The 21,636-nt window shown below is 50.6% G+C and overlaps 1 protein-coding gene across 1 annotated transcript in view; it reads left to right on the forward strand.

Annotated features, from left to right (window-relative positions):
* Nucleotides 1–21,636, forward strand: part of DNAH10 (dynein, axonemal, heavy chain 10) — a 222,062-nt gene that overhangs the window by 175,863 nt on the left and 24,563 nt on the right. The window contains exons 54-64 of the mRNA XM_011988890.1: nucleotides 26–254; nucleotides 927–1,088; nucleotides 5,226–5,400; nucleotides 11,155–11,336; nucleotides 12,574–12,710; nucleotides 13,969–14,186; nucleotides 15,194–15,415; nucleotides 15,716–15,863; nucleotides 17,320–17,599; nucleotides 18,433–18,662; nucleotides 19,525–19,798. Of these exons, the coding sequence (XP_011844280.1) occupies nucleotides 26–254; nucleotides 927–1,088; nucleotides 5,226–5,400; nucleotides 11,155–11,336; nucleotides 12,574–12,710; nucleotides 13,969–14,186; nucleotides 15,194–15,415; nucleotides 15,716–15,863; nucleotides 17,320–17,599; nucleotides 18,433–18,662; nucleotides 19,525–19,798 (2,257 nt within the window). The remainder of the gene's footprint in view (nucleotides 1–25; nucleotides 255–926; nucleotides 1,089–5,225; nucleotides 5,401–11,154; nucleotides 11,337–12,573; nucleotides 12,711–13,968; nucleotides 14,187–15,193; nucleotides 15,416–15,715; nucleotides 15,864–17,319; nucleotides 17,600–18,432; nucleotides 18,663–19,524; nucleotides 19,799–21,636) is intronic.

Genomic DNA, 21,636 nt, shown 5'->3' on the forward strand with positions numbered 1-21,636 from the left:
AAAGAAAGGAGGAAAGAGAGAAAAGAAAAATACATTTTTTATTCCTTCCTCTTCAGGGCGTAATCCAATGATCCCGGCAGAAAATATAGAAAATGTGGTAAAGCATGTTGTTTTGGTTCACCAGTCCGTGGGTCACTACAGCAAACAGTTTCTACAGAAATTGAGGCGCAGCAACTATGTCACTCCCAAGAACTACCTTGATTTTATTCACACCTATTCAAAATTGCTGGATGAGAAAACTCAGTATAATATAGGTGAGCCTGGGGGATGGGGTGGTTGACAGAGGTCATTCTTATTTATGGTAAGGATTCGAACGCTGATCTTTTCTTTAGTAAGATCAGCCATCTTCAGTATTGAGGCCAAGCGAAGCACATCTCGAATTTTGCGTCTTGGAACAATTCTTTCATGTGGGTAGGACCCTGGCATGTCCTTGTTTATATTCTCAGTGTTGAGTCATAGACTTTGAAGCTTTACGTTTTCATCACATTAGCAATGTTTCAATTTTGATTTTTATCTTAGAGATAGGGTCTCTGTTTCCCAGGCTGGAGGGCAGTGGTGCAATCATGGCTCACTGCAGCCTCGACCTCCTGGGCTCACGTGCTCCTCCCACCTCAGCCTCCTGAGTAGCTGGGACCACAGGTGTGCCTGGCACACATTGGAGATACTGTCTGCTGCAGCAGCATGCACTGCTGGACAGGGCGTTTTAAAAAGTGCTCTGGCTATTGGCCAAGGGAAGCACTGTTTTCAGATATATATTCATTTTGGCTGATGCCATCCCAGTATGGCAGTGGAGGTACCGAAAGACACGTGCCATCTTGTAAAAATGTTTTGTTTTGTTTTGATAAGCTGAAGTTAGGCAAATCCCAGTGATTGTGTTGGGAACAGTGGCCACCTCGACAATGAACATAGGTGCCCTCTTTCCTCAGCTCAGTGCAAGCGTCTGGACGGGGGACTGGACAAGCTGAAGGAGGCCACCATCCAGCTGGACGAGCTGAACCAGAAGCTGGCCGAGCAGAAGATCGTGCTGGCCGAGAAGTCTGCCGCCTGCGAGGCCTTGCTGGAGGAGATCGCCGTCAACACCGCTGTAGGTGGGTAAGGGCCGGGGCCAGGGCAGCCCATCCCCCACACCACTGTAGGTGAGTGAGGGTGGGGGCCAGGGCAGCCCATCCCCCAGCAGGACAGGGCTCTGCCGGGATGTCCCTGCGAAACTGCTTGTAGGCACCGAGCGTTGCCATCCTGACCCTGCAATTCCTGTTTCTTTCTGAATTTGTGTCCAGCCAGTTTCATCCCTTTTCATAAGCACTGAGACGCTACCATATGTAGGCCCCTGCGCTGGTAGCTTGAGGATGTGCCAGGAAGTGGAAAAGTCACCCGACCCTCAATGGGCTGGTGAACTAAGTCCGTGGGGTTGAAATGACCTAAGGCTTGGCGTCATCGATGCGGGACTTGCTTGGCTCCCCTTGAAGCTGTTTCAAGGTTCTTTCTTGGGCTCCTTCCCTCGGTCTTCCTGGCCAAGGCTCTGTGTCACCTGCACTGTCCTGCTCTTGATGACTCTACCCTCTTGTGATGCCTGGCACAGGACAGCTCCTGGAGCCCACAGCTCTGTGCCTGGCCTCTCACCCTCCTCTCTAGGTCTTTGGGCCACTGGTTTCTGATGTGTACCCGCCCCAGCTCATTCTCAGATTCCTGCAGATGCTACTCGACCTGCCTGCCTCTTCCTTCTTCTGCTGGTCTGTGTTTGTGTTGCTGCTAAGTGTCATCTCCGTTCAGTTCCTTTGTCATTGCACCCGGCCTTGTGCACAGGATCCATTTGTCATCACTCTGGCAACAGCACCCTAACTTGGTGTTGGCAAACTGCCTCTCCCCAACTCCCAGTGCCTGCCATCAGGATGGGCTTATTCTAACCCTGGCAGACCAATTAGAAGTTATCTGGGACTGCACATTTTGAGTCAGCCAACAAGACTGAAGATTATTTGAGTTCATTTATTGCATGGCAGCGCTGTGAAGAGACTGCATTCAGTGACTAAGCCCAGATCCCTGAGGCGCCCCTGGTTTATGTGTTTCAGCATCTTCCATGTCCGTGAGCTACCGTGTCTTCTTATAACAATTTCACATTTTTCTTAACTCGACCATTGTTAGCTTCTGTTGCTTGCAACCAAAGCAACTTAATCGATAGATATCCTTTCCCAGGAATCTGTGGCAACTCCCTGCTGCCTGTTTTGATGCTGAGTCCTCATTGTGGCCATGAAGGGTCCCATCAATTCCTCTATGTCATCTTGCCCACCTAATTTCCCATGACACCCTGTCGCCTGCTCACAGCATCACCTCTTCATGCCCGTGTGAGTCCTGCAGTAATTTGCTCTTCCTCTCCCTTCGGTCTGCTGAGAATATCCATACCACGTCTCTCTTCCTATCCGTGTTTCTTCTACCAGAACTTTGATCAAATGCCTCGTTCCCACATAACTGCACTTTGCTTTGATCTGCCTTTTAAAAAATATATATTTCTGGCCCCCTAGATGTAAAAAACTGTACATTCCTGGCCCCTTAGATGTAAAACTAGACTGGAAGTGTCTTGAAGGAAGCTGTTATTCCACGTATTCATCTGTCCAATCAGCAGATACTGACTTCAGCTTCATGGCAGGCACCATGGTAGGGAGAGTGGGGGCTAGAAACTGAATGAGACTCAACCCCTGCCTCGAAGAAGCTCACAACCAAGAGAGCCCCTCCCCCAGTGCCCAGGCTGCAGTTTGTACTGAGGACGACCTGTTTGCCACACCCATGTTTAGTGCCTCTTCTACCTGTGGTTGCTTTTCTTTCCCCATTGCCGTCATCCTTGTCCAGGTCACCTTGCTCCCACTTGGAATTTTGGAGGAAGCTTCATCTAGGATCTCTGTTTCCAGGCTGCCTGTCCCGATCAGGACTATTTTGGTTGCAAATGGTGGAAACCGAGCTCAAAGTGGCTTAATCTAAAGTGAAAACGCATTGATTCCAGAGGCATCCTGGCTTCAGGCACAGCTGGATCTAGGACTGAAGTGTATCAGTGGGAATCTTTCCTTCCCTTTCTTGGCTCTGCTGTCTTCTGTTTGGGCTTCATCTCAGGCAGCAGGCTCTGTCCATGCTGAGAGTTTGGGAGCCTCCCGCATGAGGCTGGCATCCTATTAGCTCAGCATCCCCAGGGGAGAGAGGGCTCTTCTTTCCCACGCATTCCCACAAAGCTCCCAGAATTGACTGTGATTGGACAGATTTGAGTCACATGCCCTTGCCCAAACCAATGGTAGCCATAGGAATGGGATACATTGACAAGTCCTGCAGAGGGTAGGGTGGGGTGCAAACAATTGTTTCTCCTGAGGGTGGCTCTTCAGCACCTGCCCCAGCCTCCAGCCTGTGTTCCTGCCTGGCTGAAAGAGTCCATCATTTTGCTCCTCAACATGACTCAAGCACCTGGCTTGGCCGGACCCCTTTGCAGGCTGCTCCCCACCCTGAGGTTCCCGAGGCCTGTACCAGCCCTCTTCCTTCTCAGCCAGCTCTGGTGGCCCTGTTACCTCTGTGCTCTGTTCCTGCTGGCCCCACCCCCGCCTCGGCATGCTCACAGCTTAGACAGCTTCCTTTCTTCTGCTCTTCTGTTCTGAAGGTTCCACAATTGTGATCTTGCTACCCTTTTCTGACGCATTCATCCCCCTGCTGCCCCAGGGAGAAGCAGTGCCTGGGCTGGGGACCTTTACAGTGTCAGGGCCCGTGCACGGCTTTGCACACTGCAAGTGCCAATGCTGGCTTGTTAGCTGTGGAGATGGATTCCGAGAGACCTTAGCATGGGGGAGGCAGAGCCTCTGCAGCCAGCCTCTGTTTGCAGAAGGCCTGCTGCATGCATCTCCTGGGGCTGCTGTAACAAAGCACCGTGATCTGGGGGCTGAAAACAACAGACATTTAGTTTTTAAAATTAATTAATTTTTTTCTTCAGACGGAGTCTCGCTCTGTCGCCCAGGCTGGAGTGCAGTGGCGCCATCTCAGCTCACTGCAACCTCTGCCTCCTGGGTTCAAGCGATTCTCCTGCCACAGCCTCCTGAGTAGCTGGGACTACAGGCGCCCGCCACCACGCCCAGCTAATTTTTGTATTTTTAGTAGAGACGGGGTTTCTCCATGTTGGCCAGGCTGGTCCCGAACTCCCAACCTTAGGTGATCCACCTGCCTCGGCCTCCCAAAGTGCTGGGATTACAGGTGTGAGCCACCACGCCCGGCCAACAACGGAAATGTATTCTCTCACAGTTCTGAAGGCCGAAGTCTGACATCAAGGTGCCGGGACCACGCTCCCTCTGAAGGCTCTAGGGGAAGACTCTTTCATGCCCCTTCCAGCTTCCCAGGGTTGTTGATAGCCCTTGGTATTCCTTAGCTTAGCTTATAAATGCACCGCTCCAGTGTCTGTCTCCATTGCCACACGCCCCTCTTCCCTGTGTGTCTCCACATGGCCTTCTGATAGGGACCCCAGGCACTGGATTTAGGGCCCACCCTAACCCCGTATGACCTAATCTTAACTAATTTCATCTACAAAGACCCCACTTCCAAATAAGGTCACATCCTGAGGTCCCAGTGGGCACGAATTTTGGTGGGGTGACACTGTTCAAACCACTGTGAGCCAAGCCCTGCTCTAGGTTTTGGGGTTCCAGCCCTCGGGGAGGTGTTGACATCCTAGTGAGTGAGGGCACCCAGACAGTGAATCAGTCAACGGTGAAGTGAAACTTCCCGATTGTGATCGGTGTCATGAAGCAAATCGGCAAGGCAGGGAGAGAGAAGGCGACAGGGGCAGCCTCGTTAGAGGGCGGCTCTGGCTGGGCCAAAGTGAGCGTAGGAAGAGGTGATGAGAGGCAGAAGGAGGAGATCGCAGGGAGCCAGTAAGCGGAAGGGGGCCCCCGGCATCCTTAGTGAACACCGGCGAGGCAGGGCTGGGGGCTATCAGGAGCCACGGGATTTGTCCTGGATGGAGAGGATGGGACACAGGTGGGCCAGTTGAGGAAGGTCGGAGTCAGGGTGGCTGCCTGGTGCTGGAGGCCCCATGCATGGTGGGGTTTTCTGTCCCACCGGGATCACTAAGGCTGCCACATTGGCCAAAGCTCCTTAGATCCCCACTGGGGCTCAAGCCAACCTTTAAGGACTGCACTCTGCTCAGAGCCGGTGGCCGCGAGTGCATCTCCTCTGAGCCCAAGTATACTCACCCCCGCCCCACCCTGCAGCTGAGGAGAAGAAGAAACTGGCGGAGGAAAAGGCCATAGAGATAGAGGAGCAGAACAAGGTCATTGCCATGGAGAAGGCTGAGGCCGAGACGACCCTGGAGGAGGTCATGCCCATCCTGGAGGCCGCGAAGCTGGAGCTGCAGAAGCTGGACAAGTCGGACGTGACTGAGATTAGGTAACGCGCCCGGGCCGCCGTTCTGGGCTTCCATTCCACCTCTGCAGGCCAGTAGTCGCCATGATCGTGGCGACCAGGAGCTTACGAAGGAGCCGACACCACGTGCTGCCTCCGCGCCTGGCTCTCTCCGCGGTGGGAACTGTTGTTGCCCTCATTTTCGGATGAGGAAAGCGAGGCCCAGGGAGATGAGGCGGCACCCCAGGCATGCAGCTCCCCTGGCTAGTAGGAAGCAGGGCCTGCCGACCTTGAACCCAGGCCAAGGGAAGAATGGAGTGGGGTAAAACAGTGCTCTTCACGGAACACGTGGGCGCAAGTGTCTGCCCTCGCAGGGGCAGAGTGCTCAACACAGGGCGAGCCCTGCTGAAAACAGCTCGGCAGAGATGTGTGCACACCACGGCCAGACTGGCGATGCCTGAATCCATTTCTGGCCAAGGAGGCTTTCAAGGAGGGTGAGAGTAGGTCACTATTGAGGCCCCCATACATCTTGTAAATCAATCTGTAAGACGACCCTGTCCCCCACACCAGAGGGCTCATCTGCTGTCAGCGAGGGTGACCTGGTGTGGCCTGGGCCAGCAAACTTTCTCCCCGCAAGGCTTGGTCTCCCCAGGGCACTGTTCCTGGACTCTGATGGTCAGTTGAGTCTTGTGAGTAAAGCCCAAGGAGGGAACAATGTTCTGGTGCCAGCCTCTGCCCACTGCCTCTGCCCCTGTGCTGCCTGGCCCCACACAGACCCCCCGGCGTGGGAGCCTCAGTTCTCTCCTTCCTCACTCTTCATCCGGAAGATCAGTCTTCCTGGCCCCACACACAGGTCTCGCAGCCAAGAGGCTCCATTCCTGGGTCAGTAGTGGGCTTCCATTCTGGGCTCCCGGGGGAGTAGTGCGTGTTCCCCGCGCTTCCTGTTTCTCTGGCTCTGTGCTGCCTGTGAAGGCTGAGCAGCACTCCTTATCCAAGGCCGTGCCCTTGTTTTCTTGTTAATGAAACATGTGTGAATTTGAACACAGAATTTAGCTCATTCCAGGACAGGGGACCTGGTTCATTCTTGGGAGGTCACTTGGAGGTGCCACTGTTGTCAGCAAGAAGTCATTATTTCAGTGTTGAGAATGGTGTCAAGGAAGGTATAAGGATGGATGTGTTAAAACTTCAGCACTAAGCATTGAAAGTTGAGGCTGAGGTGCCAGGACACAGTGGAAGTGCACACCCAGCGGAGGGTAGGAGGCACGGTCTGCACACACATTCTCTCAGGGGAATATCTAGCTACCGGTAATAGGATTTAGGGCACCACTCCCAGGTCAGCAGCATAAAAACATCGTGAGAGCAGAGACCAGGAAGGATTTTTGAAGGGGATTTATTTGAAGAGAAGGAAGGGTGAGTCCCTTCCATCAAGCCAAGGTGGAGGGGTGGGAAGGAGCTTCCATGGGGCCAGATAGAGAGCTTGACGTGTGTCCCCTGCAGTGAGACAGGCATTGCAGACAGGTGCCCAGCTCACCCCTGAGAAAGCCAAAGTACAAAAGGAATAATTTTTACACATTCATACACGGCTCTGCCTCTTTGCTGTGCGACGTTTAGCAAGTCATCTAACTTCTCTGTGCTCCAGTTTCTTCATTTGTAAAATGTGAATAAGAATTGTCTCAGCTGCATCAGTGTCTTCATGAGGATCATATAAGCCTATATGTGAAGAACTGGGCTGGGCACATGGTCAGAGCTGTGTAAGCATTAGCCGTGATTATGGCTCCAGCATCCAAAAGGTATGCTGGGAAAAGCCCACGGCCACTGTGTCCTCTATCAGCTCTGGTCACCTTCCCACGCTGCAACAGGTAGTGTGGGTATATCATTTCTCGTATACACATCCCGAGGATTTTCATGCATGACCAAGGCAACCAGGTACACAAGGGTCTCTTCTGTTCCTGACTTCAGGTTCTGAGGGTTTGGAGAGCAAGATATACCTGCAAATCCTTTTATCCTTCTTTTATATACAAACTGTAACACCCTATGCGTATCTTTCTGCATCTTTTCTGCTTAGCAGTATATTTTGGAGATCTTTTGCGTGTTGATATATGATGAACTTCCCTGATATTTTAGAACATTCCTCCACATTCCATTGTGTGGCTGTGCCATAATTTATTTAACAAGCCCTTACTGATGAGTTTGTTAAATAAGTTGATTGTGTCTCCAGTCTTTTGCGTTTACAAATAGCGTGGCAAAGAATAAACCTGAGCATAGTTAATTGTGCACCTGGGAGAGTCCACCTGCAGGATACATTTCTGGAAGTGGAATTGCTGGGTCCCGGGGTGTAGGCATTTATAATGTTCATAGCTGTTGCCTAGTCCTAGCCATGGGAATGGAACCTATTTATCCTCACCAACAATCCAAGTGAGCGGTACCTGCTTTTTCCTAGACTCACCAACAGGGGGAGCGATCACATTTGGATTTTTCACATGTTGTAGATGAAAAGTGGTATTTGTGTAGCTTCAATTTGCATTTCTCTTAGTGTGAGTGAGGCTGGCCTTTTTTTTTCCTATGTGAAAAATGTGTCTAAGAGTTATGTGTATTTCCTTTTCTGTGAACTTGGTTTGCTTATCTGTTGGGCCGTGGTTATTGTTGCTTTTTGTTTCAAAACCATTTCCGGGGGCTTTTTTATACAATGGGGAGATCAGCTTTTTATCCATAAGGTGAGTTGCAGATCTTTTCCTGGTTTGCCATGGGCCATTTGACTTTGTTTAGGAGGTTTGTGTGTGTGTTTGTTTTTGCCATGTATGTTTATTTTTATGTGGCAGATTTTAGCAATATTTTATTTTGTGACTTTTTTAAAATTCATTTTTTGAGACAGAGTCTCATTCTGTCACCCAGGCTGGAGTGCAGTGGCGCAATCTCGGCTCACTGCAACCTCCACCTTCCAGGTTCATACGATTCTCCTGCCTCAGCCTCACAAGTAGCTGGAATTACAGACACCCACCACCATGCCCGGCTAATTTTTGTATTTTTAGTAGAGATGGGCTTTCACCATGTTGGCCAGGCTGGTCTCGAACTCCTGACCTCAGGTGATCCGCCCACCTCAGCCTCCCAAAGTGTTGGGATTACAGGTATGAGCCACTGCACCCAACCTATTTTGTGGCTTTTGGATATTGTGTCCTAGTTAAAAGACCTGATTACACTGCAAGATTGTAAAATAATTTCCCCATGATTTCTTTTTGTATTCTTATGGTTTAATTTTTTATATTTAAATCTTTTATCTATTGAGGATTTTTTCCCTGGGGTTTTGTGTGAGTTTGGATCCAATTTGAGTTTTTCCAGATGACTAAAATCTGGCTTTTCTCAGGTCATTTGGATGTTAAGCACAATGAGCCAGCACTTACATCTTGACAATTTTATAATCTTTTAAGTCCTTAAAAAGCGTTTCCTTCTTATCATACTCAATCCTCTTTGTGGAAACATTAAATGTTAAGGCAGGAAGATGAAGAGTCATGAAGATTAGAAGTAGATGTTTCTCTAACTATAAAAGTATAAAAGGCTCCCTTTGTTGCTGGCTTTTGATTTTTACTTTTCTTCCTTTCATTCATTCAATAGTCATTGGGTGTCTGTCCCCGACCCCACCCCACCCCTGCCCTGAGCAGGCAGTGGGGCCGATCAGCAGTGAGACAGGGAGGCAGGGCCTTCACTGCATGGAGCTGGCACTCTGTTTTCCTATAGGAATCCCATGTGCATGGGGAAATGATGTAGGATTAGGTTAGGAAGGAAAGGTCCTTGCTGCTCTGACAGTGGATGTTGGGACCTGACCTAGTCATGGTCATGGAGGGTGGAGGGGGCAGCTTCTCTGAGGCTGCAAGGAGCTCGGCTGGAGAAAGAGCAGAGACAGCTGCTGTGTCAGGGGTAGAGCGCTGGGAGGCGGGGAGTGGGGCTTAAAATGATTATTTTCCTCTAGGGAGGGTAGCATATCATTCTCCCTTTCTCATTCCCAAGTTTGTTTGGTGATAGAAGAAAGGAATCAAATTAAACAGACATCTCCATTTCTCTTGACTTGCACCCTCAATATTTCACACAGCTCGGTCATCCGGCATTGTGGAAAGTGGTGTGTTCTCGATAAGTGAGATCCCAGAGCGTGGCCTGTAACACAACAGCAGAAAACTTCACTTTCATAGACTCAGAGGATTTGGGAACTGGAAGGGTCTGGTTCTGTGTCTCTGCTTTACAGATGGGAAAACTGACACCCCTGGCTGGTTCCTAACTTGCCCAAGGGCTCAGGACCCCGCCTCAGGCCTGGGCTCTTTCTGTCTTGAATCTGAAAACATCTCCCCCATTCTTTCCCTACCTGCTTGTTCACAGAGCAGTGGCTGGGGCCTGGTTTCCATCCACCCTGAAGGAACCTTTTAAAGACACTCGGACAGGCTGCTGCCACTTTCCTAAGCAGCCGACACCAGCATAATCGAGCCTTTCCCTGGTGACTCAGGGCCATTTCCTTCATCACTGGGCTTTGTGCTGAAGTGTGGGCGCCCTCCCTCCCGGCCGTTGCCCTGGCTTGTCCGTACACTATGGGGCCGTCTCTCCTCTGCTGCCTGCGTGGGAGCGTGTGAGCGTGCCGGGGTCAGGAGGGGTGGGGGATTTGCTCATTGCAGAAAGCCTCCAGGTTGCTGTCTGCTCAGCCTGTCTCCTCCCTGTCTCCCTGTCTCCCTGTCTCCTCCCTGTCTCCCTGTCTCCTCCCTGTCTCCCTGTCTCCTCCCTGTCTCTCTGTCTCCTCCCTGTCTCCCTATCTCTGTCTCTATCCTTGTGCATGTGTCTCCCTCTCTGTCCCTCCATTCCCCTCGTTCTTCTCTGGCTCACCCCAGCCTCCTACCAGAGCCCAAATGCCTGGGCCCCTGCCTGGCCGCCCCCATACTGCTTCCGTGTCCTCTGGGGCCTCTGTCTCCTGCTCTTCTCTCCTTTTCCTTCCTTTCCTGCTTTGCCTTCTCTGTGCTATTCTCCTTCCACTTCTGTCTTTCCATAGCGTGGTCTGGGAGACTTCTGTGGCTTTCACTGAGCTTGCCTGGCAGCAGGATGCCCCAGTGAGATGGGTTCGGTTCCTTCTCCGGCCTTTTCACTAGCGCTGCTGTTCTGTCTCCTGCTCCGTTGGCAGTTCTGGTTCTCCAGAGGACCAAGGGCAGTGGACATCTGAGTTCTGGAGGAGCAGAGTGATGATCTAGTCTTACCAAAGCCACAGAGAACAATTACGGGGCAGCATAGGCTGGAAAGAGCCCAGGATGCAGGGACCCCAGGTCTCGCAGGTGGTGTCAGCACAGCCAGTCATGGAAGCTCCTGGGACCCTGTTTCTCCATCTAGTAAATGGGGAAAGATGATGGTGGTAGTGATAGTGGTGATGATGATGATAATGACAATAATGACAGCAACCACCATTTAGAGTCTGAGGAATCAGCCGAGGGTGTAATTAAAACATAGGTGCTCAGGCTCCACCCTAACCACTGATCCAGACGCTCCGGGGATGGCCTGGGTTTGTATTTTAATGCTGTCCCTGCATCATGATTCAGCTGAGTTCCAGGCGCCTGGTCTGGAACCTGAGAGGGGGACCCGGCCCCGCCCTTAGGGACGCCCCCACCCAGGAGTGCGGTTTGTGTTGGGACCTGGCTTCTTTCGTTTCCATGCAGCATCAGCTCCAGGGACTGCCTTTTAGTTGAGCTCCTTTTTCTGGAGCTCTCTTTCAGGCCAGATCCTGGCCACATCCCTGGACTGACCCACGTGTGCCTTGGTTTCTCCGTTTCTCGCCAGGTCGTTTGCTAAGCCCCCGAAGCAGGTGCAGACGGTCTGTGAATGCATCCTCATCATGAAGGGGTACAAAGAGCTCAACTGGAAAACCGCCAAGGGCATGATGTCCGACCCGAATTTCCTGAGGTCTCTGATGGAGATCGATTTTGATTCGATTACCCAGAGCCAAGTGAAAAACATCAAAGGTGAGTGTCGCCACGTGTGGGAATCGCCAGGGTGGATCTCGGCCTGGCATCTCAGGCTCTGGGACAGGGGTGGAGGGCAAGGAGGCTTGTTGTGGGCAGGCCCTCCCCTTCTGGTCAGATGGTATCAGATGGAACCGGCAACTGATGGTCACCAGAGGAAAACAGCAGCCCTGTGACATGACCCTGGGAGAGTGGCTGGGGATGGGCGGTGGCAGCCGTGCCCACTGAGGCTTCCATTCAGCACTAGTCCTAGCTCTCCCTGTCAGGAAACAAGATCTTCTCACTGGAACCTAGCCCAGCCTTGTCTTCTGTGCGTCTCACCCAGTGCTGTTCTGTCTGTGCTGTTCAGTGCACATGCAGAAGCCCGGAGCTGGTCCGACCTTGATTTCCCGCCTTTCTCTTGTCAGTATCGTCTTCTGGAGGTCCCTGGGGAGTGGGCACGGGGGTGACCAGCATCACTGATGGCCAGCCTCTCCTCCATCTTTGGTTACAGGCCAGCATCACCGATGGCCAGCCTCTCCTCCATCTTTGGTTACAGGCCAGCATCACCGATGGCCAGCCTCTCCTCCATCTTTGGTTACAGGCCAGCATCACCGATGGCCAGCCTCTCCTCCATCTTTGGTTACAGGACTGAGTTCCCTTTGAGCTCAGTTCTTGACCCTGCCCAGTGCTCAGCCAGGCGCTGACAGTGGAATGGTGTTAGTCTCTGCGAAATGCAATACAAGTTCACACTGTGTGTGATGGTTTATTTAGACTCTTATCAAATGCTTTTTCTTAGCCCCTTAAAAACAAAAGCAAACTCAACACAAATGACCCCAATCACCACAAAAACCCAACGCACTCCCTCTATCTGAATCTTCATTGGATGGACTTCCGTGTAAGTGAAATTACTCCTGGGGTGAGGGTGCGGGTGAAGGTCACAGGTGACCTGTAATGGCCTGTGAATTCCAGTTAGCCACGTGGGTGCCCAGTTGGGAGTCTCCGTTATGCCCCGGGTCTCCTGCATGACACCCGCGTCCTGGGTAGCAGTAAACCATGCCCCTCGCCCACATCGGAAACATCGGTTTATGCAGAGCCCATTCTGGTTTGACACCACGCTGTTGGCCGTAGGAGAGCTGTGTGCATCCTGCTCACGGGGCCGCTGAAGAATAAGAAACTAGTTACACTTATTTTGTCTATTGTATGTTCCCAAGATGAAGCTTGCCACTCATAAAAATTATTGCGTGTTTCACGTTAGGCCTCTTGAAGACTCTTAATACCACGACTGAAGAAATGGAAGCTGTCAGCAAAGCCGGGCTGGGGATGCTGAAATTTGTCGAAGCTGTAATGGGCTACTGTGATGTTTTCAGAGAGATCAAGCCCAAAAGAGAGAAGGTATTGCCCGAATGTAAGACTGCCACACCACTGCCAAGAGACCCCTTCAGAGTCAGAATTCACAGTACACACCTTTGCTGAGAAAATTCTCCCAAGGTTCTGACTTTAAACTGCATAAACTTTCCCCCTGCCCCCCAATAAATGGTAATCCTGAAACACCACTATCACTTAGGCACAGTGTGGGTGGTGGACAAGACCGAGGTCTGAAAGAGTTTCAAACTTTTTGTGAAAGTGTGGTATAAAGATGTTCAGACCAGGCGCGGTGGCTCACGCCTGTAATCCAGCACTTTGGAAGGCCCAGACGGGAGGATCACTCTAGCCCAGGAGTTTGAGATCAGCTTGGGCAACATAGTGAGACCCTGTCTCTACAAAAAAATTTTTTTTTTAATTAGCCGAGCATGGTGGCACACCAGCTACTTGGGAGGCTGCAGTAAGCCGTGATTGTACCACTGCACTCCAGCCTGGGTGACAGAGTGAGACCCTGTCTCAAAAATGAAAAAAAAAAAAAAGACATAAAGATGTTTAAAGTTGTTTCTCTAGGGTCAAAGCAGAGTTTCTCAGCTGCAGCACCACTAAAGTGCTGCCTGGCAGTAGTGGGGGGGTCTGTTCTGGGAGGGTCTGTCCTGGGGGGGTCTGTCCTGGGGGGTCTGTCCTGGGGGGTCTGTCATGGGCACTATAGGATGTTTAGCAGCATCTTTGGCCTCACCCCACTGGATGGCAGTAGCACCCTCCCTCCAAGCTGTGACATCCAGAAATATCTCCAGACATTACCAAACATCCCCTGGGGGACAAACCTACCCCAGTGGAGAGCAGCGGGGCCAAAGTCACAGGTAGATCACAAAATACAAAGAGAATAAGGTTGATTTGATCATTTTGAGTCATATTGTGACCTTGCTCTATAGCTCGGAATTGTATTATTCAGAAAACTTAGAACCAATAGAAATACTGTTATTGTCTATGATATATTCTTCTGAGTTTTTGACTTAGAACCACAGTGCCATCTTACTGTGATCTCAGTACATGAAAGTACAACCATCTGATAACTTAGGTGCTGTGTCTTCTAATGGGACATAGAGTTTTTGCAGCAAACAGTTGAAGAAGAAACTAAGAAGCCACGTGTCTCGATATAGCACATAGTGGCTCCGAAAAGCACAGACACCATTAGAGCAGTTTGGACACGTGGCCTGGTTTGAGGCCATTGTATCACGGCCCCACCATGGTCCTTTTCCCCACCTTTCTGCAAATTGTCTTTACTTAGGTGGCCAGGTTGGAGCGGAATTTTTACCTCACTAAACGGGAACTGGAAAGGATCCAGAATGAGTTGGCAGCAATTCAGAAAGAGCTGGAAACATTGGGTGCCAAATACGAGGCCGCCATACTGGAAAAGCAGAAGCTGCAGGAGGAAGCCGAGATCATGGAGAGGCGGCTGATTGCTGCAGACAAACTCATCTCGGGTCTGGGGTCGGAAAACATCAGGTCAGCGCGGCTCACGAGCCCACCTGTTGTCGTTTGTAAATGGACGTCACCCACAGAGTTTCTCGCCATGTTGATTCTTTATCTCACGTTGTGTTTTTATGTGAAAACCATGTGACCAGGTCTTATTTTCCTATTACCATGTTTATGGCAGCTAATGGCTATTTTATAGACTATTGTTTTTATTAGGCACTGAGTGTTATTTATTAATTACTAAGGGTCAAGGAGGCAGTGCAGCTGTGGAGATGGAGAAATCCATAGCATTTAGCAAGGTTTAGGGAGTGTTCACTTCTTGGTGACCTCTAACCCCTGGGTCCTTTCTAGAAGAGTCTGTGGGAGAAGCCCATCGCTGTCACTGCACGGATGCCTTCTAAGCGTCCCAGTGGCTTGTTCAATCCTGGACTTCAGTCTTAAGTGATGGGGCTGTTTGATCTTTATGGGCAAAACCGCTTGGCCACAGCTTATTCACCGAATAGGGCAGCAATTTTGAATCTGGCATCTGTAAATGTGGTGTAGAAAACACTGAAAAACACTGTTTGCATGTGGTAAACAATTTTCAGTATTTCTAAAACCTAAGTCTTGGGGCATTTCCTGGAAGAGGCCAAAGGAAACAGATGCTTTCTTTTATCTTGGGTGGAATTCTGTCATTGAGTGAGGCCAGAACTTGTTAGCTCTGCTGGGCTGATTTATATGTCTTTGATTAAGGCTTCGGAAACAACGTGATTACTACTTAATGTGATCCACGCAATGTGATTAGTACTTAATAAAGACCACAGGCCTTTACTGAGCCCGCTGCTTGATGCTGGCTCCAAACACCAGGTTCACTAGGGTGGGAAGTTGCAAGATAAGCTGTTGGTCTCTGTTCCCCATGAGGAAAGAATATCTCAAAACATGTTTCTGTCTGGCTAGCCCTGTTAGCAAGGTATCAAGCTGGTTCTTCTGGAATGTTCCTTTTGGTTGTGGCCAGAAGGTAAACCGCTCACGGCAGCCTCCCTCTCCTCCCGTGCCAGGTGGCTGAATGACCTGGATGAGCTGATGCACCGGCGTGTGAAGTTGCTGGGGGACTGCCTGCTCTGCGCGGCCTTCCTGAGCTACGAGGGAGCCTTCACCTGGGAGTTCCGTGACGAGATGGTCAATCGGATTTGGCAAAACGACATCCTGGAGCGGGAGATTCCTCTGAGCCAGCCTTTCCGGCTGGAAAGCCTGCTCACGGATGATGTTGAGATCAGCAGGTGTGTGGCACCCTGAGCCAGCAGGAGGAAGGGGACATCTTAGCACAAGGGGTCTACATGGGTGTCACCCCACGGGGAGGCAATGGCCTGGGGGCATTGCCAGGACCACAGTTGGCTTGACTGCATGGAAGTGGCTGGGCGAGCTGCAAACCCAGCATGGAGCCCTTCTCCCTAGAGCCTGAGGTGGCTTGTGCAGCCTGGGGATGGGTAGATGGTTCTGGAAGGCCAGTCCTACCACCCTTAGCCCTTGGCTCACAAATTGGTGAGAAAAGTTCATTTCCTGACGGCTGTTTCTTCCAGATGGGGATCCCAGGGCCTTCCCCCCGATGAGCTGTCTGTTCAGAATGGCATCCTCACCACCCGGGCCAGCCGCTTCCCTCTCTGCATCGACCCCCAGCAGCAGGCCCTCAACTGGATCAAGAGAAAAGAGGAGAAGAACAATCTGCGGGTACGGCGGCTCCTCCTGGGGCGTCTTCTGCTCCCGGTGCCTGTTCTCTGGAGAGTGCCCCTCCCGCCTCCTGTACCTGGCAGTCCCTGGCAGTCCCTAGCCTCAACGAGTCTGGGCAGAAACGCTTCCACCCTGACCCCCATGCGGAGCCCTCCCCCACCTCCACCTCCACCCTGTGGGTCTGCCAGGGCAGCGCAAACCACCGTGAACTCTGCCTCTCCCCTCGCAGGCTGCGAGCAACCTCAGCTTCGCGTTCCTCTGCCCAGTATGGGGTTCGTGGTCTGGGTGCTCAGTCACTGTTTTTTGGAGCTGAGGTGGGGGATGGGGATGCAGGGGAGGAGAGAGTAATGGCTTGATTGAGATGTAATTCACATACCACACCATTCCCTCACTGAACACATACAATTCCGTTTGAGTTTTAGTATATTTACAGAGTCGTATACCAATTACCAGAGTCAATTTTAGAACATTTTTATTATCCCTGGAAGAAATGCTATATCCTTTAGCCATCACCCCTCCAGTCCTCCCGTTTCTCCCTCCCTGAGCCCCTGACAGCCACTTATCTGCTTTCCGTCTGAATGTGCCTCCTCTGGACATTTCTTAGGAATGGCATCAGATGCTGTGTGGCCTTCTGTGTCTGGCGTCTTTCACTCAGCCTGATGTTTTCAAGGTCTGTCCTTGCTGTAGCGTGTCAGGGCGTCATTCTTGCCTTGGGCTGAATGGTATTCCGGTGTGCGAACAGACACATCGTGTTCATCCATCCGTTCACCGAGGGACAGTCGGGTGGTCCCTCTTTTTGGCTCTTTGCAGAATGCCGCCGTGAACGTTGGTGCACACGTTTCTATGTGGCCATGTGTTTTCAGTTCTCTTGGGGCGATACCTAGGAGTGGAATTGCCGGGGCAGCCCAATCGCTTTCTGCTGAACTAATGAACAAATTAATGATTTTCAATTTTAGCTTTTCCTTATTTTTTTCTGGTCCTTGATCCCAGGTATTTGCATGCTGTTTGGGGGAGCCTGTTTGTACTCCAGGGTCAGGGGAACAGTCTGCCTCCAAAATGCACATGGAGCTATCATGGAGCAAATACTATGAGGGCAGAACTTCCCTAGACTCCCTCTTCCCTCAGCCTGCCAGGGAGCACTGACATTGTCAGCCTACCCCTAGTCTAATTCCAACACCTACCCTGTCTCTTAAAGAGAAGGGGTTCTAGCTTACAGGGGGAGGGGCTGAGGAATCCCCTTCCTTTCCTCTCCACCCTGTTTGAGCAAGATCCTGCCCTGAGCCTGGACCTCATGGTGTATAGGCGTTATACCCCTTGTTTCTCTCTTCTTTTCACCTCTGGCCCCTCCAAGTTCCTGGCTCATCCACTTCCCACTTCCAAGCCATTCTCCCTTTATATTTGGCAGGGCCACAGTTAAACATGCGGGCTTTCAGCATCTGCCTCCCCTCTCTTCCAGGTCGCTTCCTTTAACGACCCTGACTTCCTCAAGCAGCTAGAGATGTCCATAAAGTACGGGACCCCTTTCCTGTTCCGCGATGTTGATGAATACATCGATCCTGTGATTGATAACGTCTTAGAAAAAAATATAAAAGTCTCCCAAGGACGGCAGTTTATTATCCTGGGAGACAAGGAAGTTGACTATGATTCAAATTTCAGACTGTACCTAAACACCAAGCTGGCCAATCCCAGATACTCCCCATCCGTGTTTGGGAAAGCTATGGTCATCAATTACACCGGTAAGAATGTGTAGAACCTCCACTGCTAATTAAGATGGTTATGATGGAGACCGCAACCTGAGATCAAGGCTGGGATGTCATTTCATTCACAGTGACCGCAGATCGTTCTCTCATAGGCACATCCGGGCTAGTCAGCTCTTACCGATTAGGTACCACTTAGAGGGTGTGAGGCTATGAGTTACCTGTCGTGAGTCACGCTGAGACGGGGCTGTGGGCTCACGTGTTCACACACGGGTGGGATGGGACGTCTGTCTGTGGGGGCAGGAAGTTACTCTGTATTCGTGTATTTAAAATACATGTTGTGATGTTGAATTTTTTTTCTTCCTTTCAGTTGAATTCTGATAGAAATTGAATGTTATCTCTCATATTCTCTAGGGTTGTCATGCACCTGCTTAAACAGGTTAATTCGATTTGGATGTACTTTCTTTTCTTTTTTCGTACAGATGGGGTTTCTCTGCGTTGCCCAGTCTGGTCTCAAACTTCTGGGCTCGAGGGATCCTCCCGCCTCTGCCTCCCAGAGTGCTGGGATTACAGGCATGAGCCACTGTGCCCAATCTGGGTATACTTTAAACCTTGGTACCCCAGTCCGTGGAAGCCTGGGTTTTATTTCAGTGCATTTTTTCCTTTTTGTCCACCACTCTGCACCACAGCATCGCTATTTTGCTCATGTCTGCCACCTTGCTGCTGTAGAGTGACATTGGTGGGCAGTAAATCCTCGTGCCTCTGACCTGCTGTCTGAGACCCACGCTAAGCTTGTCCCATCACAGCAGGGCAGCGGGAGAGACCGTTGTCGGGGGCTGCAGGTGGTGAGGGCCTCTCACTGTCCCCCACAGTCACGCTGAAGGGCCTGGAGGACCAGCTGCTGAGCGTGCTGGTGGCTTATGAGAGGCGGGAGTTGGAGGAGCAGCGGGAGCACCTCATCCAGGAGACCAGCGAGAACAAGAACCTACTCAAGGACCTGGAAGATTCCCTCCTTCGGGAGCTGGCCACGTCCACCGGGAACATGCTGGACAATGTGGACCTGGTGCACACCCTGGAGGAGACCAAATCCAAGGCAACAGAGGTAGCAGCCACAGCGGAAAAGGCCCTGAGCCAGGCGGGGCCCGCGTGCACCTTTGGAGCATCCAGTTCTCTGTCTGCTCAATGAGAAAACTGGGCTCTGTGATCTCAGGAATAAAAAGCCACCTCTATTGGGATGTGCTGTGGGGAGGGGAGCCCTAAAGGTGTTCCCAGGGACCCTTAGGCATCAGGTCAGTCTCTTTAAATTGAGAGTGATGGAAAACCCAGCCCTGCCTGGCTTAAGTCAAAAGGGAAGTTATCAGCTGAGAAAGCAGAAAAGTGCAGAGATGGCCTCAGGTGGGGCTGGATCCAGGACTTCAAAAATACCAGGAGGACTTGGTTTCTCTCCATTTCTGGGCTGGGCCTTCTACCGGCTTGGCGTCATTCTCTGCCAGCTCCCTACATGGTCATAAGACTGGTCTGGCCTCATGTCTCTCAGCTCTAAACCCAAAGGGATAAGTGAGAATCTTCCTGTTCCTACCATGAAGGTCCTGGAAGTCACTTAAGTCACATTTCTACCCCAAACCAGTCCCAGGAGCTTGGGGATGCTAGGCTTGGGTTGGCTGGGCCTGGGTCACATCTCCTGGAGTCTGGGTGGAACCCCATATGGGATGAAAAGGGAGAGGGCAGTACCTGGAGACTTACAAGCAGTGTTACTAGAGAAAGGGGCCTTGGGTGCAGGGGCATCAGCCACAAATATTCACCCCTTCCTACAAGAGGGTGGGTGCCCTCGGTCCCCTGCAGTCCCTGGATGCTTTCAAAGCCCTGGAGCATTGCATGTACCTCTCTGCTGTCCCCCTGCCCCTCCTGCCCTCTGCCCACTTCTCAGTCTCCCTGTTTCCAGGGTCACTTGTGCTTTTCTTCAGGTCTCAGAGAAACTCAAGCTGGCGGAGAAGACAGCCTTGGACATCGACAGGCTGCGGGATGGCTACCGGCCAGCAGCCAGGAGGGGGGCCATCCTGTTCTTCGTGCTGTCTGAGATGGCCCTGGTGAACTCCATGTACCAGTACTCCCTGATTGCCTTCTTAGAGGTCTTCGGGCTGTCACTGAAGAAGTCGCTGCCCGATTCCATTCTCATGAAACGCCTGAGGAACATCATGGACACACTGACCTTCAACATCTATAACTACGGCTGCACGGGTGAGCTCTCCCCACAGAGGAGGACACGTTCGTGTAGCTTGGTGTGCCAGATGTGGCTTTAACGAAACGTGGTCTGTGAAAACAGAAACTTACCAAATGGCATTTTTTTCTTTCTTTCTTTCTTTCTTTTTTGTTTGAGATAGGGTCTTGCTCCATCACCCCGGCAGGAGTGCAGTGGTGCAATCACAGCTCACTGCAACCTCCACCTCCCAGGCTCAGGTGATCCTCCTACCTCGGCCCCCAGAGTAGCTGGGACTACAAGGCACGCCACCATGCCCCGCTAAGTTTTTGTGTATTTTGTAGAGATGGGGTTTCACTATGTTGCCCAGGCTGGTCTCGAACTCCTGAGCTCGAACGATCCACCCACCTTGGCCTCCTGAAGTGCTGGGATGACGAGGTATGAGCCATCATGCCCAGCTCCGAATGGCATTCTTAAGTGTGGCGATTCATGTTACAAGAAGAATGTTTAAAGCACTGAATTTTAAGATAGCAGCTTTATTGAGATACAATTTACATACCATAAATTCGCCCTTTAAAAATGTACAGTTTGGTGATTCACAGCATATTCATAGAGTTGTGCAGCCATCACTACTCTCTCACTCTGGAACGTGTCCACCAGCCCCGAAATGAAATCCCACACCCATTAGCAGTCACCCCCGGCCCCTGCTCTTAGTCCCTGGCAGTCACCACTCTGCCTTCCGGCTGTAAGGGTTTACTTGTGCTGAACACTTCATGTCCATGGCATCATAGGGTGTGTGACTTCATGGCTGGCGTCTTTCATTCCACATCGTGACCTCACGGTTGATCCGGGTTGCTGCGTGTGTCAGCGCTTCGTTCCTGTCTGTGGCTGAGTCACATTCCGTGTATGGACAGACCGCACTGTGTTTACTCACCCGTCACCTGATGGGCATTTGGGTTGTTTCGCTTTTTTGCTATTAAGGCAATGCTCCTGTGAACATTTGTGTGCAGGTTTTTGTGTGAATGTGTGTTTTTAATTCTCTTGGAGGTGCATCTAGGAAGGCAACTGCTGGATCATAGGTAATTCAATGTGTAACTTTTGAGGAACTGCCAAACTGTTTCCAAAGTGACTACAGTCTATTTCAACCCCTAAATCATTGATTTTTTAAAAACACTTTTTGTTATGGAAAACATATACAAAAGAGAATAGTGTCATGATCGTCTGCGCACCTCTCACCTGGCAATGATCAGCTCTGGATTTGTTTATATAATCCAGACGGTTCCCTGTCAACCCAGATTATGTTGAAAATTTGCTTCCTATTCAGATCACTTATCTGTAAGTATGTTAGTTTGTATCTCTAAAACAGAGGTCAGCAAACTTTTTCTGGAAAGGGTCGGATTTTAGGCTTTGAAGGCTAAGTGATTTCTGCCACAACTACTCATTTCTGCAGTTGTAGCACAAAGCAGCCATTGGACAATATGGAAGTGAATGGCCATGGCTGTGTTCCAATAAAATTTTATTAGCAAAAACAGGCAGCAGGCTGGATTTGGCCCCTGGCTTGTGGTTTGCCCATCCCTGCTGTAAAATAGAAGGATTCTATTTAAAAAGGTAGACATAAGGCCATTATCATACCCCCAAATTAATAATTCCTGAACATCATCACATACCTAGTTTTCAAATGTTCCCATTGTCTTATATGTCATATTTCACATTAGCTTAAATCAGGACCTCATTAAGGGTCTATACGTTATAATTGGTTGTGTCACTTAATTTCTCTCTTTTCCCCGTTGCATTTATTTTTATTTTTATTTATTTATTTTTATTTTTTTTATTTTTTTTTTGAGATGGAGTCTCGCTCTGTCGCCCAGGCTGGAGTGCA

This window comes from Mandrillus leucophaeus, unplaced genomic scaffold (genome assembly GCF_000951045.1).
Source record: "Mandrillus leucophaeus isolate KB7577 unplaced genomic scaffold, Mleu.le_1.0 Scaffold34, whole genome shotgun sequence".
Lineage (NCBI taxonomy): Eukaryota > Metazoa > Chordata > Mammalia > Primates > Cercopithecidae > Mandrillus > Mandrillus leucophaeus.